Raw genomic sequence first — 18,198 nt, 5'->3', positions numbered from 1 at the left:
GATCGCAAGAGATCTTGTTATATCTTTGACCTCAGTAAGGCTAGCCTCTCTCTCTTACCAGACGCCATCTGCAGAAGCTGTACGGAAGAAGATGAGATGGAAAGAACTCAACACTTCCTTCTTGACAGTCCTGTGTTTGGGAGCCTTAAACATTTATTTTCTATGCCTTCACAAAGGACTACATATAGCAGTCCACGTGTGATCTCTCTAGATCAGCCATCTAATTTAACCTAAACTCCCGACCACAATAATCGACCCCTAATGCCTAACGGTTTAACGGTTCTATAATAGCAATTAGGAAGTTTGCATGCTTTTAGAAAATCTGTTAGGCAAGTTTCCCTACGATGAGTTCACCTAAGTAGTCTATATTTGTTTAAATACGCATCTAAGAATTCTTTAGACGTTCCTCCTAACATATTTTTCCAAACAATGAAGTTAATTGCTAATAAAGCTACCGATTGCACTAGTTTGTTTTCAGCACACTTTTGTTAAAAAAACTCGTTTTTGGCAGAAAGTAAGCATAACAAAAGAAAAGGAAATAGAAAATGATCACATGGAATTTTTCGGAACTTCAACTAACTCTTTGACCAAACAGCTACCTACAACTGAACGTGATCAACTTGACCATACTCTACGCGATCATCAGTGAACCAGTAAAGTCAATGCAATTATTGCACTAAAAACAAAAATAATGCAAGCTAACCTCCTAACCTCAGCGACCGACTGCCGACCGACTAAGCAGCAACAGCAGCGCCACCAACACCACTACCAGCAGCTGACGAAATACTAGAGGCGGCGTTGACATACAAACATATCAACAAGCGTATACGCTGCTCGTCACATACGCGACTGCATTGGCGATTAGCATTCGATACACATACACACACACATGCAAACATAAGCGTTTGACGAGCAACAATGGCAGAGCGTTCCAAACTAACAATACACATAAGTAAGCTTAGCGACAAGAAGAAGTACAAATTCTACACTCACACACACCCGAGCGCATACGACGAGTACGAGTAAGAGAATACAAATACATCGGCGTTTGGCTGAGGCATGCGAAACATTAAAAGACAGCACATTTGAATTGTCTTTAAAATTCGGTGTAATTATTTCTAGGCAAACTGTTTGTCTACTGACTTCATACAGTCAACAACGAACGCACTGATCATCGGCGGTAACGACAACGACCACGACGATCGATAGTGTGCCCGAGCATATTCTAAGCGGAGTTTAACTAGATTTTTTATTAAGTGACGTGAACGTCGCGTGCGATCGTATTATCCTTGCGCGTACAGCGAGGCTTCAGAACAACAACAAAAACACGTGCGGTGTGTTTAACGAAATAGAAGAAGAAAGCAAAAAATGCAACATTAAACAGATTGTTTAAAACCAAGCCATTTGAAAATTGATAAAAAAAAATTATTATTAAAAAATAATTAAAAAATTAATAAGAACTTTGTGTGGACTGCATAGCAGATTAAGTTGTAGACCTTTTGTGGAATTCCTCAATGAGAATTTTACAAAACAAAGGACATCGAGCAAATAAAACAACTATAATTTTTCATTAAAAAACTTAAAGGAGCATAAGAAATTAAGGTGAGACAATGAAAGCGACGAAATTTTTAGCGAAAATTGGCATTCTTTTGAAAAATAAGGATTTTATATACCAAAAAAATATTTTTTTTTTGCACTGTGCAAAATGTTAAAGAAAAAGTTTTATGTGCCAAAAAGTTAAAATTTCCAGTTAATATAATTGAAAGCAATTTAGGAAATGTGCTGTAAATTATATAAAGTTTCAGGATTTTAAATATGTATATTTGTACTTTTTGGACATACTGCGTCACTAAATCGAATTGGTTTGCTGCAAATATATATTTTGATAAATATAAATCGAGTTTTTTTTTTATTTTAAATATAAAAAAAGCTGTATAGTGAAAACAATAAAAAATTATGTTATAAACATTTTATTTTATACATATAAGTGAGTCTTGGGTATACACCAAGTTTTAAGTTTTTTTCGCGCAGCTTAATCGTTGAGGTTAATGTTTTGCGAAAGAACTGTTCTTATCGGTCATAATTTCGATCAAAGTGATTTTGTGTAGTCAATGTCTTGATATAAATTCATGATTTATAAAATCTTTTTAAAATGCTTTTGTTTTGAAAACCAAAATTCTATTTCCAACATTTTCTTTCATTAAATTTAATTTTGAAAATATTTTTGTTACCTTTCCAAGGTTTTCTGCCGTTAAATTTAATTTCGAAAGCAAATTTTCCTAAACATTAAAAATCTGAAAATGGTTTATTAACTTGTTGGACTAAAATATAAATTAAAATTTTCTATTTTTAAGGCCTTGTAAATCAGTTTGTTTTCGAAAAAGTACATAAAATGATATAAATAACAGTTTTCAGCGATGATTTTCTTTACGCTCTAACGGGATTTTACTCAGCGGGGTAATGTTATTGTTGAACCATAGAAGCGCGGATTTATCCAAATATCACTAGCGAAAAGTTTTCTTGAATAAGTAGTTTGTAGACTTTTATTCATATAGCACAAGTTTTGGGTATTACATAAGTAACGGAGGGTGAATTAGTGAAATTGAAAAATGCGTATATGTATGTATGTATGTGTGATTGACATTTTTTTCTTACATTTTTGAAATTTTGGTTTGATGACAAATAGACTAGTCAATTAATAGAAAAACTTTTCAATAACAATTTAAACCTAACATTGTATCCAACGTTTTGGCTTGAACAATAATATTTTAAATTTACATAAAAATTTTTGAATACTGTTTACAGAAATAATTCATAGATTTTTCATATTCTTTATAAACTAAAAAAAAATCAAAATTTTTAAAAAGTTTTCAAAAAAATTTCCAAAATCTAAAAAATAATTCCAAAATATATTCAAAAAATTTTTCGAATATTTTTCACAAATAGTTGAAAATTAACTTCATACTTTAAAATTTTGAAAAAATTTTCGAAAAAATGTTCAAAATGTTTCAAAATTTTTAAAAAACTTCCAAAATATTTCAAAAACATTTTTTACAAATTTTTAACTAAATTGAATTTTTTTCTACTACTCAAATTATCATTTTGTTAAAGTTTTTGCTGAAACATACATTTTCTTAGTTTTAGTTTTATAGGTTATTAGCAGCTAAATAAAAATATAATATTTAACAGAAAATCGAATTTTCAAAAAAAAAAGAAATCAACATTAAGAATTTCGTACGAGTTCGATGAAGTCCAGTATGAAAGCTATGCATCCAATAAAAGTTCAGACCAGTTTTAGTAACGCGTGCGTTTAAATATTGCTCTTCTGTTCTATAACTAGTTTAATTAGTTATACAAAATTCTATTTTTAAACAATTATCAATATCAGTATTTGCAATTGTGCGGTTTCAGATGAAAGTGGAATAAGCATATACATTTTTGTTTCAATTTTATTAAAACTTATTTCATTTTAAATTAAAACTGAAAAAAAAAAAATTAACAAAGTTCAGATTACGAATTTCTTAGTAAAATTATTATTATTTATTATTGTTTATTTCAAAATTACTAAATTTATACTAAAAATAACGAGCTTCTATTCAAAGCTTTCACACTTTTTAAGTTTTCGTGATCGCAAATGCCACTGTTAACCCTTAAGGGGTTATATAAAGTTAGAAGGCCGAAAAGCGCAAATTTTCCAAATTTTTTTTCAGAAATTTTTTAAATTTTTTGATCCAGAACTGTGCACATATTATGGTATCTTTCAACTGTATTTTAAGATTTAGTATTAGTAAAAATATTTATTTTGGAAGGAACTATAGCTGATCTTCGGAAATTCCTTTCAAAGCAGATAGTTTGCGGTGACATATAAACAGAAATATATTTTAACTCATCTTAAACACCAGGTTTTTTAGTGTTTATAAACATAAAATTCTTCATTCGAATTTACGAAGTTTATGTGCTGAGTTTTGTAACTGAATGTAAGAGTGCTTTTAGATCTTTTATTAAATCTATAATTATACAATTTACATTCAAAAAGACATTTCCGTATTTCTGGACAATTGAGATCCAAAAGAGAAACGATCTATCGAGCGAATTTGAGTTTCTCTTCAACTTATAACTCGTTTTCGCAAAATCGTCATCTTACGGTATTTATATGAACTTACGGTAGTTTATAGGCCTCTACTATAATTTTGTGTTTTTTATCGCTATAATTATACAAAACATGCTTAAGTGGGTCAGTAGAATTCGCAAAAAATTAATGAATATGGAATGGCTGAAAAATTTAGCCAATTACCATAACGGCCTATTGAGTTAGTGTTGAAATATTGAATGTTAGATGTTATTAAGGAAATATTTAAATATTTCGGAATATTTCGGAATATTTAAATATTTACATAGTATAGTATTGCATAGAAGTTATGGAATCATGTTGGCCGCATATAAGTCACGCCAACCAATGGTGCCCTGTAAATAAAATAATTATACAAATAATTAAATATTAATATTGAAATTAAAAAGTATGTACAATACAACAACATTTTCAAGCACAACATTATTTTACTCACTATAAAAGGGAATTCATTTCTCTCTGCCAGTTTGCAATGCAATTTTATTAACTGGTATCTCGTGTGATCTATCACACATTTTGGAGTTTATAGAGATACAAATTGCAATCAGTATCTTTAATTATACATTTGCTAGCACAAATACAACAAATAACAATATTTTCACAGAAATTTTGTCCGTATAACAATCACGAATTTGCGTACTTTTGTTGTAATTACAGGCACCCAAACATATGTATGTCTTGTGATAACACTCACGTTGTTGCTTCTCAATTTCTCCTAGAAATATACGCTGGTATCAAACTAGCGCATAATTTATGAGTTTTGCCAAAATCACAACTTTTTGTTTTAATTACCTTCAAGCATGTAAATCACCAAAATTTGCTGTCTTTCTTTAATAAAAAGGGCTGCATAAGATTAGCATGATATTTAAATTTGTTTCAATTATCAAGCATATGCCAATCAATATTGCCAGCCACCGAACGAACTATTGATTTCGTTCAAAACCTGTTTGAAGTGTAGCGATAGCAGACAATGAGTTGTTTTCGGAAAAACACCTATACAAATAATTATAAACAAGAGAACCCCCAAAAAAACAATTTCACTTCCTAGTTGACCACAACTAAGCAGTGAGGAAGCGGCGGTGCGCGCATGGATGGTGTATACACTCAGTTGAGTGGCTTGTTGCCTCTAGGCTAGACACGGTAGTCGGCGGCTATTAAGCTATGTACCTCGAGCATTGGCTCCATATACACATACTTATGGCACGTAGGTGCCACATTGTGGCTATTTTTGTTTTTTATATTCCTTGTGGTTGTTGTTGTTGTAATTAAGATCACGTATAATTCAGCAAATCAGAATAATTATAAATTATTCCAAGTTTTGCAGACCATAAGCGGAATAATAATTACATAAATAATGGTCGAATTGCGGAGGGGGGCGGCAGAATAAAATACCGCGAAAAAACATACGCACGTCAACTGAATGAATCGATCAAATTGATTATTCACAATATACCTGTCAATAGATTTGCCACTTTGCATATTGATATTTTTATATTTTGTTCGCGCTTTGTAGCGTTTGGGGATGAACCACAGAAGCAGCATATAGACACATATGCCAATAGATGTACCATTCACATGTGGATATGTGCGCATACGTGCTATAAGCGGAACCCGTGCAAACTTACACACACACACCTGTAAGCATATATGTATGTATATTCGCGCTCAAAAGTTGCGTGGCTATCAGCGAACTTCACACAATTAATATGTGCTGCATGCGCATGCGCAAATGCGTGCGACTCTTCAGCGCCTTGTCGGCGGTTGCTGTGCCCACAAACACACACATACGCACGTATGTAACGCATTGGAGTGCCGGCGGCGACGCATTGACGTTCACAGCATATTAGTAACATGAATAGTCGTTACAAAAATATACGTTGATGAGCAGTGCATGCTTGTATGTACATGTATGTGTATGTGATGTCGCTAGTTGGGGTGGTTGGTTGGTTGGTGGGTGCGCGGGCGTTTGTGGTTGGCGTTCAGAATGATTCTTATGACGCTTGCCAATTTTAAAGAATGTTTGTCTACAAATACATATGTATGTATATATGTATGTATGTATGTATGTGTCTTTATGCGCGTTGAGAAGTGTCTATTATTCTACAATTATTGTAGTCGTACAAATTGATGGAATTTGAAAGTGCGTGCGATGAATACTCAAATATTTAAAAATACATATTTATAGAAAACATGGCTAATTCTTAGCTGAGTATATACATGTATATATATATAGATAACTATATAACTGCAGAGGCATATATGTAGATAGTATACAAAATGTTTGGGCATTGGCTCAGGAGCATTCTAATGAACATACAATGGGATGAACCAGAAATTAATCAATCGAGTTTATCGCTTTATATGAACCTACGAGTATATACAACAGAGAAAAAATTTCTTTACAAAAACATTTTTCAAAGTTTTCCATATAAATAATTTGAAATAAATACCACAACTTTTAAACCGTTCAGGAGTCGCTAGCAACAGCCAAGCCTGCGTTAATCGGAGGAGACACCCTTGCCCAATAGACCTCGTATGTGTTGGTCTACGAACAGCTTCTGTGCCACGGTCCTTCTGGTTTAGACTAGAACGTAAGAGATCTACTGAACTACTTGCTATAACTAACCAAAAAGCATTCGTGCGGTACGACTTAAAATCTTGTCGGACGCCTGTTGTCAAAGTTATATGAAGAGAGGTGAGGGGAAACATCCAGCCTTTGCAAGACTGAAACATCTCGAAAGTCTTACCTTCCGCGAACCAGAATCAACAAATTTGGGACAGGGTCTTATGATCCAGTATTTAGTAGTTTGTAGGTACCACAGGGAGGATGGAGTCATTTGTACAAGTTTTCGCCAGTGAAGAATGTTCTCTGAGCGCCATGCACTTGTCAGTGGTCAGAAACGATTCTTTTACATATGGCTCAAGCAGCTCACGACTTCCGGTCTTAGACCAAGCCTCCTCTGGGTAGCCAAAAAATCTGTTTCAAGGCGAGCTAAAAGGAAAAAACGAAACTTCCCGCCTCCGGGTCGATTTAAAGGCATGCACCTGAAATGACCGGTCCCTTAATTGGGAAGGTGCCGCTGCGCTGCTGAGTAAAGGCTGATATAACCGGCGTCCAAAACGTGCGGTGGACGGGACAAGGACTGAGCCGAGTAGGTCCTTGTGGTATTTACTACAGTCGCCATCTAAAGGAGCACACATTCGGTGTGGGATTCATGGTGAGAGACAGACTCCGTCGCCGAGCTCTGACATTCAACCCCTATCGCGCCCACGCTCCGACAGAAGAGAAGAACGATGTGACCAAAGATGTCTTCTATGAGCGCTGATGGTGAAAATAGGAATTTTTACGGCCATCAAAACACACGTAACCACTTAAGTCCTTCCTTTGCTAGGAAAACGACTCAATTCAATACATTTTTGCTTACTTTTAGAGTACTTAACAAGTTTTATTGTGTGGTGTATTTGACTGACATATAATATGAATATCAATATATGAAATAACGCCACTTCAGACCACCTACTTGAAAGCATAGTTCAGATCAGAAGTGCCGCCTTCAATTAGCTGTTGGTGTCTGATGACTGGCGTCAAAAAAAACTTGAAAAAATCACTGAACGGTTTCAATGGTTCACATTTTAATTAAAAAATAGTAATTAGATTTGCAAAAGCAGCCATAAATATTATTTACAGTTAGCTGTGGCATGGCTATTGATTCTGTTGCCACTTTGAATTTCCCTTTCAATTTTCAATTTTCTGCAAATGACGATTGGAAAATTGCAAAATATATAGGTTTCAGTTACAAAAAGTTAAACTTAAAGAATTCGTAAACCGAAACTTGTGTTCCTATATGCACATATCAACGGATTCTCAAAGTTTGTTGTTGTTGTTGAGAAGCTGATCCAATCGAAAATTGAAAGGGAAATTTAAAGTGGAAACTGTAAATAGTTTTATGGCTGCTTTTATAATTCTTATTACTATATACATATGTACATATATGTATATATGCATGCATGTAGATGTCGCAATACATATGTTCATATATCAAAGCGGCCAACCAGTTGCGCTACGCCACTAAAATTAAAGTTGTTATGCAACATTTAGTACCGCATCGAATTAGTTTCAAATGGCTTCGCTTTAATACAAAAAATATTGCAAAAATATATATATAAGCAAACGCAAAAAATCCATTGAGAAGCTTGGCAGGTGAAACAAGAATCAGGCTTTAGCAGAAAGCATGTTTCTTTGCTGCATAGAGTGGATTAACCTGCGCTGCATGCGCTGGCTTTAGGGACCACAGGTCGTCGGAGGGGTTATTGCGTAAATTTTTTATGAAATTAACGAACAGTTTTACTGGTTTTCAAAGTCTACTAAGTCGATTCGTTTGTATGTGCCATACATATGTACATGTGAGCTCGTGTTTTGAGCTTCGTCGAAAATATTCTCAATATAAGTATTCTATGCGAGTAAACTTGGCCTAGAAAATAGTGCCAACATATTTTTTGTTGTCCGTAAATATACATAAATGCCTGATTAAGACAATTATTAAATATAAGCACCAGCATAACGGGTGCTTCTTTAGGAAAAATAAATTTAAAAAAAAAATACTTGAGTTTGGGGAAAAAATGTTGTTCTCCATTTTTGAGATTACACATACATAGTTTTAGCATCAAAAAAAGAAACTAATTTTTTTTAACGTTTTTTTTATTTCAAAATTAGACTTTTAAATTTTTTTTAAATTTCAAAGTGGTTAGAATTTATTGTTTTTTAATATTTTATAAATAATATTTTTTAATTAAAATCTGAAAATAAAACTTTCTAAGGTTTTCAAAAGATTTGAAAATTATATATTTTTATCAAAAAAATAAGTATATGATGTCAACAAAATAAATTTTTCAATATATATTTTTTTTTTGTTAATTTTAATTATTAAAATTAACATTTTCTTGTTCAGAAAAAAAATATTTCAGTTCCAAGTTTAGTTTTTAATTCCGAATTTTTAAATTTATTTTTCAATGTTCAATAAATAACAATGTCAGGTCTTCAATAAATTTAAAACTATATATATTTTAGAAACAAAAAAAAATATTTTATTAATATTATTAAATAAAAACAATTTATTAATAATTTTTTTTTAATTTTTTTTCTTTAATTTAAAATTTGTTTACTTTTAAAATTTTAATAAATAAATTTACCAGATATAAATAATTTTAAAAAATATATTGTATATCAACCAATTGATTATATTAAATTTATTTACTTTTTTTAATTTTATTCATACAAATTGTTATTTATAAAAAAATAATTTTCAGTTTTAAATTTGAAATTAATTTATAAAAAAAATATTTTTTTTTATTAAAAATTTTTTTATTTCTCAAATTTTAATAAATAAATACAACAGTTTTCAATAATAGTTATCAACCAATTGATCACAAATAAAACAAAATTCAAAGAAAAAATTCTTTATATGAAATTTCCAGTTTATATAGTGTCTGCTTGCCATCTCACCCTGTATACAAGTATTTTCGTTTAAATACTGCGGCATTGTTGCACATTGCCAACAACCTGATTGCTGCCACAGCTACAAGCGACTATGACCTGCCATGTAGCTAAACCAAATAAAGCCTTGCTACTCGCCAAAGGCAAGGCTGGGCGGAGACAGGTGCACAAAATATCAATTGCCGCATTCAATGTCAAGTCCATCAATTCCACGGCTTGCTTCGAGTTGCTGCCAACCGCACAAACTGCAAACTGAAACTTTTAAGTTTCACACTGCCAAAGCACGTCTCCGAGCCAGCATCTCTTTAATTTATGCAAATGCGACGACGATGGCATTCGGTTGGATTGTTGCGATTTTTTCGTTATATTTTTCGTGTATATTATATAATATATACAGCATAACAATTGTGCTTAAAGATTTGCAATATTTTTTCATTTATTGCATATTTATGCTTTGAAATTGTTTTTAGAATACAAGTGGTTAAGCTTCTTTCGGATTTTGTTAAGAAATACGCCATTTTATGATCTTTTTTATGAAAAGCAGAAAAGCAATTATCTATGAAGGCTGGCTGAAAAAGTATTGAAAAACAGGGTGATCATTTCGAGGTTCCCTAATAATTTCAAATGTTGGCCGCGGCTATGTCTCAGATGATTCATCCGTTCAGTCCACCCTTCGATGACACTAGTAGTATTTCGACTGGTCACTGGCGAAAGACACGCGTGATGTTTTGCTCCTGGCCTGAATCAAAGCGGGAAACATCCGCATAGACTTTAGACTTTACATATCCCCACAGAAAAAAGTGTAAATGTGTGATATCATACGATCTTGGTAGGCAATCGACTGGCAAAAACATGAAATTATCTAATAACAGAAGTGTTCTCTCAATAAATCCATTATTGATGCGATGAGTGGTAGCATATCACATTCAATGTATGAGGTCTCGTAGTATCGTGGTGGAATACTAGATCTTCTCTATTGATCAATTCTGCGCTCTTTTGTTTGAGCATATCATTCAATTTGTCCAGCTGATCAAAATGCTTTTTAGCATTCATAGCGGCATTGCCAGGCAAAAACTCAAAATGAAGGCTCCCTTTGAAATCCCACTAAACACACAAAATAACCTTTTTGGGTAACTATCGGTCTTCGAAGTGATTTGAGTTGGTTCAGCCTTTTAAGAAAATGATCTCTTGTGCTTTACAATCTTGCAAACAATCTAATTTTCGTCACCACTAACAATGCTCTTCAGGAATGGATCACTCCTTGGACATTTTAAATGCAAATCAACGATGAGGAACCTATATGTCAAGCTTCGAAATTCATCGTCTATGTTTGATGTGATATTTCAACAATCTCTAGAGTTTTTTATACCACGATTTGCATCGACCAAAGACTCCACATTTGCTTCAAGAAACCAATTTCGGCATTGGCGTTTGGCCAACACATCTACTCAGTACACAGCACACAATTTTCGACTTGCTTGAACTGCATTTTTTACCCTTTTTATAGTAAAAGAGTAAAATATGCCGAAAATGTTGTGTTTGATGTTCTATCTTCTACAGGGCAACAAGCAAAAACTATTCCAGAAAAATAAAGGAAATGTTTTACCAACAATTTTACTATATCAGCTGTTAAAATACGTATATATAACGGCAAAGCGCTTAAGTGTGAAGTTAGTTAAGAAAAAAATTGATTAAGATCAGCTGTTGTCATCAAACGAAATTACTTAGTGAACAACCTTTATATGAGACTAAGATAAAGAAAATAACTGAAGAATGAGTTAAGATTTGTCCAAACATCTTCAAATGGTTATGAACTAATTAATTTGAGGATTAAAAGCCTTTATTAACATTCACTATTTTGACGTCAGCAAAACCGCTGATATTGGCAAATCTACTGAGAGCAAATAAATCGTTACTCTTTACAACAACATTGCTTATTCGCTCAATTAGATAGAGAGTGGTGTGATTTCGTAAATGTTACAAAAATTTAATGACACTTCAGTATAAAATCTTACGAAATTTGACTTCATTAGTTGCTAACTATATAATTGCACAATTAATGACCAAAAATTGCAAGAATATTTAAAAGAGTTACCAAATATTTTTTTTGTTACGAAAAATACCAATTATTTTATTTTGTAATAACTATGCTGTAACAAAACACTTATGGTCAATCAAAAAGAAAAAAAAATATTTTCCAAAGCAATAAAATGTTGAGCCATCAAAGCATGTTTATTGCCGTAGCATACTCGTACATTCTGGGTTGAGAATTGTGGCCGGAAATGACTAACTGCCAAAAGTTTATCAAAAATTCTGACATGCGAGCATGTACATTTTTGCACTTGTAGCTGAGTAGTATTTAAATTACTTCTAGTACATACATACCTATGTACATATATATTTATATATATATGTACACTACATAAACCCAAACCACTGCTAGTGCTACGTGTATCACATTTTATTGCTTCCAAATGCGGTTTGGTAATATGCAAATATTGCAATACCGAAATTCTTTGAATCGAATCTTAATAAATGGCAAATTGACTTGCTAGTTTCAAGCTTTTTTGACATGAATATTGCCACAAAGTGTTTTTTTGAGCTTGAGTAAAGTGTTGTCGGAAAATGTTGCCAAATTAATTTAGCGATTTCAGTAATAACCAATTTGAAGTTATGCGGTTTATGTTAAACAAGCGAGTTAGCATGCTATGAACCATGCAATTAACAGCTAAATACCGTTAATCGATTTAACAGCACCAATGCCGTCTTGGTGGACAAAAATTTTGTAATTAAAATAGAATAATGAAAAGGAGTTTTTCATTAAAATTTTTATTGCATTTTAGTGTTTAAACACTTGATTTCAATTATTTTATTGGCAGTAAAGTATTAAAAAAATTAAATATTTCAAATTAATCAAATTATGCAATAAATTTCGAATCGTTTAAGAATTTTTTGTACATAATTTTATTTTCGGTGTTTATCAAATGTGTACATGAGTTTCTGTTATTTAATCTAATCATTTGCAGCAAACAATAACCGAAGGCTAAGTGCATGAGTAGCATGAGCAAAGCTTAACACTCGTGCTATAAATGAGTGGGTCACACTTATTAATTCCATATTTTATCTTAAGAGTTTTTGTGCTTTTCAAATATGTTGCCATTTTTTTTGTGTCACGCTTTACTATTTACTTTACGTAAACTTTAACCGATAGTGCTTGCCATAAAACTGGGCCATATTCCATTTGTTCTATAGCTCCGAAAAAGTAAATAGTTAGGTTAAGTTAGTCTGGTAGGCCAATGACCCACGCATAGGCCGACTGTAATTCTTTGTGATACCAGCTGTAGTTCAGTTACTAGGTCCATAAGGAGTCATCATTCTTTAGGATGCTAAACGTGAATTGTAACAGACTCTGTGGCCTCACTATCGATACCTTTGCAAGGGTACCATACCGTGGGAAACCCAGATGTTTAGCTTACAGTGTAGTCTTGTCAATGCGAGTACAAGTGCGCAAGAGATGATCCATTGATTCCCTCGTGTCTTGCTCTAGTCATTTCCTACAGTCTTCTCGATCTGTCAGCCCATTCTGTATATCGCCACCACAAATAGTACTTCAATAGACTTTTTTTCGAACAAGAATAGGTTGGCTGCCTGAAAGAACTAAAGAGCTCAGACGAACTATTAACTACATATAAGAGAGAGTTTGGCTTATAAAATAGTATATTTCCGTTTTTTTAGCAAGGTTTTTATTAATATTATGTAGTTCAAGAATTGCTTTTAATTAGAAGAGATATTGACACTGATATTTATCCATTTCCATATTGATTAATTTCAACCAGAAATAGCTGAAACAGCTGCATTTCAGACTTCTACCAGCAAGACTTTCCAAGGACTTTCAGTATGAGTGATCTGCTTCTAAGTACGGTATTTATCTTCCTCTCATATTTTCCGAGTAGTTGAAGTACTTTTCACAGAATTTTAATACTATTTTTGAGTAAAAAACTGGCGAAGAGTACCTCTTCTCTAGATTCAGTGTAGAGCAAAACTGTCAATATGTGTGAACAATATTGAGACCATACAATCAAGTGCTTTCCAACTTTCTTTGGAAAATATGTAATTGACAACCAAATATTTTGAGTTATCTCTTTCTCAATTCAAAAATAATCATATATTATATCTTTCTTATTTCAAAAATAGTCATTTATGCATTAAATTTGATCCAAGAATAGACCAGAGAACCCACCACCAGAGTTTTCTGACAAATCTCTTAATAAGTATGTCAACAGTAGAATGAGTGGAACTTTATTTATAAATACTAGATCAACTTAACCTCAACTAATTACTCTGAAATATATGTATGTACCAACATTAGCTCAGCGGAAATTCATTTGATTAAATTGTTTAACATCGCCTTCCTCATACAAAGCACGTTTTGGGAAAGACCGTTAAAGCTTCGTACTACGAGTATACTCTCATATGTATTATTATAAAAGAACATTGACTTTAATGTATTCTACAATTAGTTTTGTTAGATTTCTATCAGCTAGTTAATATTATGTCAGTGTTAATTTTAAAGAATTTAAAATTGATTTCTACCTGCGTACGTAAGATATTTTATTCATTTCTAGACAAATTTTATGACCAAACATTAAGCGGCCAAGCCTCTTTTGAAGCATAACCAAAATTAAATGTAGAAGAAGAAAACAGAAGAAACAAAAATATTAATGGTGTGACAGTTTGATTGACACACGTTTTAGTAAAGTTTTAATGCTTGGCTAATAGTGAGAGAGTGACAAAAAGATAACCAAAAATATACCAAAAAAAAGTTGCTGCAGCAGCAATAAACGATTGAATGTGTTTCACATTTTGCATTAATGAGTTTCGGAATTCGCAACCAGAAATTCCTAAATCTTTACACGTGTCTTTATCTGTGTTATATTAAGAGCTGACGTCCCTGTACTCGAGACTTTGAACTCTCAGTCTAACTATAAACTTTTTTCGAACTTTTTTCCTAAATGTTTTCTTTGTGTTAGTAATTTTATTTTTTTGGCGAAACCTGACAGGAATTCTCGATGAGGGATATTTTTTGAAAAGTTCATTAATGTAGTCCATAACTACTTTAGAACTTATTTGGTAGTCAGTGGAAGGAAACAGCAGACACGTAAATTGAATCGGTAACGACTTTGTGGCGAAACGTGTGCTTGGTAACGACATAAAGTGTTCTGTGTGGAATATGGAGAATATACTTGTAAATATTTGTATACGAAATCGTTGAGAGCACGTGAGAGGCAAGCGGGTGTATGTTGAATGGAGAACAATGAGAATGAAGCACATTTTGCTGAGACTTTATTGAAATCAATCAATCACTGGTGTTTATCAATGAGGCTGTCAGCGTGTATTATGCAATCATGCATGATTTAAGGCTTATATAAGACGGTTATGAAATAATGATTTATATATAGAAAATAATACAAAAAATTTAAATTTTTATTACTTAAATATTGCTTTACTCTTTTGAATTTTTTTTGACAATCTCTTTCTCTTTACCCTCGTTACAGATGGCTCCAAATCTGATCGGCAGCACTTTTCTCATCGCCGAAACGGCCATTACTAATAATGATGCCAACAACAATAAACAAACTACATTAGCTAAGACCAGTTGTAAGAGTAGTAATGATCGTGTACCCAATCAGGGTGAATCGGCTGCAGCCATGCAACAGCAGTTGGCCAAAACCTCGGCACAAACTCAAAGTAAAACGGATGCTGTCACGCAAAAACCTTATAAAATGGAAATTGTGTGGTTCAATGTGATGCTCTTCGTTATATTGCATTCGATGGCACTCTATGGCTTGTATCTGATTTGGGCCGAGAACGCGTACTTGGAGTTCTTTATCGGTGAGTGTTGCTCTCATACGATCTTAGAGTGACTTATTGATTAATTTATTAAATCTTTTTGTTTTTTCGCTCATTTTCTCCTTGCTTTCATAGGCTACTTATACGCCGTACTCGGTGGTTTGGGCATTACAGCTGGTGTACATCGTCTCTGGTCGCATCGCGCCTACAAAGCTAAACTGCCTTTGCGTATCTTCCTTATGCTGTGTCAATCGCTCGCCTTTCAAAACAGCATATACGAGTGGTGTCGCGATCATCGTGTTCATCACAAATTTACCGATACTAATGCGGATCCTCATAATTCGGGTCGTGGTTTCTTCTTTGCCCATATGGGTTGGTTGATGTGCAAGAAGCACCCCGATGTGAGAGAGCGTGGCAAGACCATTGATATGAGTGACATTTTGGCCGATCCCGTCGTTAAATTCCAAAAGAGGTGAGTAGTTTGAGTTGAAATTGCAGATTAAAGTTTATCGTGTGAGTAATGGAAGTTAGATTAGATTAGGTTTAAAGCTTGAACCTTGTAGAGATCTCACAGCTTAGAGCGCAGGTCTGTTATAGCACCTAAAACTCCAATAAAATTGATCTTTTGCGAAAGGATCGCGGAAGATGTACAACTGCCTAGAGGTTTTAACCTCAGTCTTGCGAAATCTGATAATTTTATTTATGTATAAATGATCAGGATGACAGCGGAATTGATATCCAGGGTTTACCTGTTTGACCGTGCAAGATGTAGCTATCGTAATGAAACTTGGGAAAGACGGACGGAGTCTACGAAACGCCATTAACCATAAATATGGACTAAATTAAGATATAAAACTCCTATTTGGCACAGTGGATCGCAGTAGCAAGGGGCACCCGTAGGTTTTAGGTTAAATCACATATCTCAGGACCCGAACTCCCAAATTTTCCTCAAGGAATTTTTTGGACTTTGATTCTTGCAAGTTGTAAGAGTATTAAATGTCCGGTTACATTCAAACTTAACGCTTCCTTACTTGTTTATATAGTGGCTAATGATTTCGAATTAAAATTAAATCATTACTAATTCATTTGCTCCCACAGATTATACTTCCTTATCATGCCTATTTGCTGTTTCGTCATTCCTGGACTTTTCCCCTACTACGTATTGGGCTCGTCGCTGCAAGTTTGCTTCTTCGTCTGCTCTATGCTGCGTTATGCGCTCTCATTGCACGGCACATGGTTGGTGAACAGCGCTGCTCACTTCTACGGCATGAGACCATACGAAAAGAACATCAGCTCGGTTGATAGCAAAGTGGTGTCGGTGATTGCTTTCGGCGAAGGATGGCATAACTACCATCATGTCTTCCCATGGGACTACAAAGCGGGAGAATTGGGCACATACCAATACAACTGGACGACCGCCTTCTTGGACTTCATGGCGCGCATTGGTGAGTTCAAGTGACCGAGATAATGGTCTTTTCGGATGCTCATATTTTGAACATTTTTCCTATATATATTTGTACTTTACTTATTTGTGCAGGCCAAGCTTATGATCTGAAATCGGTGTCCAACGAGATGATCTTGAAGCGCGTACAACGTACTGGCGATGGCTCTCACCCTTCCGTGCAGGATGTGAACAACAACAATGTGAACATAAGCGAACTAGTGTCGAAACTCGATCATGACAATGAGGAGACGCTCGTTTGGGGTTGGGACGATAAGGATATCTGCGATGAGGATCGCAAGGGTGCTGTGCACAAGAAGGAGGAATAGAGGCGCTTGCAGTCTATAGTGCTCGTACACAATTTCATGCTAATTTTTTTCCTGTACTTGGTGCCTTTTGAAAGCTGTCAATTCTCAAGCAACCGCCAGCACGAAAAAGTTCATAGTATGAAAGAAAAAGGAAAAAAGGCAACAAAAGTAAAATAAATCACCAGTCAAAAGTACGAACATACACACACACACACACGTACAACCATAAACATAGAGAGCGCATACTCAATGTACTTGCAAATTATCCAATTATCGAGGGGGAGGGTAAAGCTGCGTGCAACACAGCTTGTAGCTGATTTGAAAGAAATACTGTGGGACATTTCAGCACCGTTGCACACAATCGTAAGGAAGTTGGATGAAGTTGGATGTTGTTTATAAGTTATATATGAGGTTGCGTACTTATAAAAAAATACGAAATAGCGGTAATATGCGGCATACATACTTATTACGTTAAGGGAGGTAGTTCACATACTTACAGCGTTAAGGCTAGTTCTAAGGATATTGCTTGTGTAGTGTTTTAAGATTTATTTCTAATTTTTTTTTTATGATTTTCAACTTAGCAGTTGACGAAATATGTTTTATATAAACAACAAACATAATTGTATGAAATGGAATGTTAGTTTTAGTTTGCTTTAAATCTATTTTGTATATTACAATATGAACAATAACCAAAAATGTTAAGGTAAATAAAATAAAACAGTTTTGAAAAATATGTGGGGATATTTATTTGCACATACACATGGTGCTAACTCCATTAACAGAACACCTCTATTAACCGGACACCTCTATTAAACGGACAGCTCTTTTAAGCGGCTTTTCTATTAAGCGGTCAGCGCCATCAATCAGACAGCTCTATTAAACATTCATCCCTATTAACCGGACATCTGTATGAAGCGGTCAGCTTTATTAAGCGGGCATCTTCGTTAACAGAACAGAAAGGCAGATTCCGCCAGTG

The 18,198-nt window shown here is 33.9% G+C and overlaps 1 protein-coding gene across 1 annotated transcript; it reads left to right on the top strand.

Annotated features, from left to right (window-relative positions):
• The first annotated feature begins 1,097 nt into the window (after positions 1-1,097).
• On the top strand, positions 1,098-17,955 carry LOC105233729 (acyl-CoA Delta-9 desaturase). Its single transcript, XM_011215881.4, has 5 exons — positions 1,098-1,602; positions 15,179-15,515; positions 15,609-15,945; positions 16,572-16,918; positions 17,011-17,955. Exons 2-5 carry the CDS (start codon positions 15,179-15,181, stop codon positions 17,241-17,243), a joined length of 1,254 nt encoding a protein of 417 aa, XP_011214183.1. The 5' UTR covers positions 1,098-1,602; the 3' UTR covers positions 17,244-17,955.
• Positions 17,956-18,198: the final 243 nt, after the last annotated feature.

This window comes from Bactrocera dorsalis, chromosome 2 (genome assembly GCF_023373825.1).
Source record: "Bactrocera dorsalis isolate Fly_Bdor chromosome 2, ASM2337382v1, whole genome shotgun sequence".
NCBI classification, from domain to species: Eukaryota; Metazoa; Arthropoda; class Insecta; order Diptera; family Tephritidae; genus Bactrocera; species Bactrocera dorsalis.
The sequence above is the reverse complement of the archived record's forward strand: the minus strand, read 5'-3'. Positions and strand labels throughout refer to the sequence as shown.

Coding starts and splice junctions, on each gene's coding strand:
- LOC105233729 (XM_011215881.4), top strand. CDS start 15,179: ATGGCTCCAAATCTGATCGGCAGCACTTTTCTCATCGCCGAAACGGCC. Junction 15,516..15,608: donor GTACTTGGAGTTCTTTATCG/GTGAGTGTTGCT, acceptor TTGCTTTCATAG/GCTACTTATACGCCGTACTC. Junction 15,946..16,571: donor GTCGTTAAATTCCAAAAGAG/GTGAGTAGTTTG, acceptor TTGCTCCCACAG/ATTATACTTCCTTATCATGC.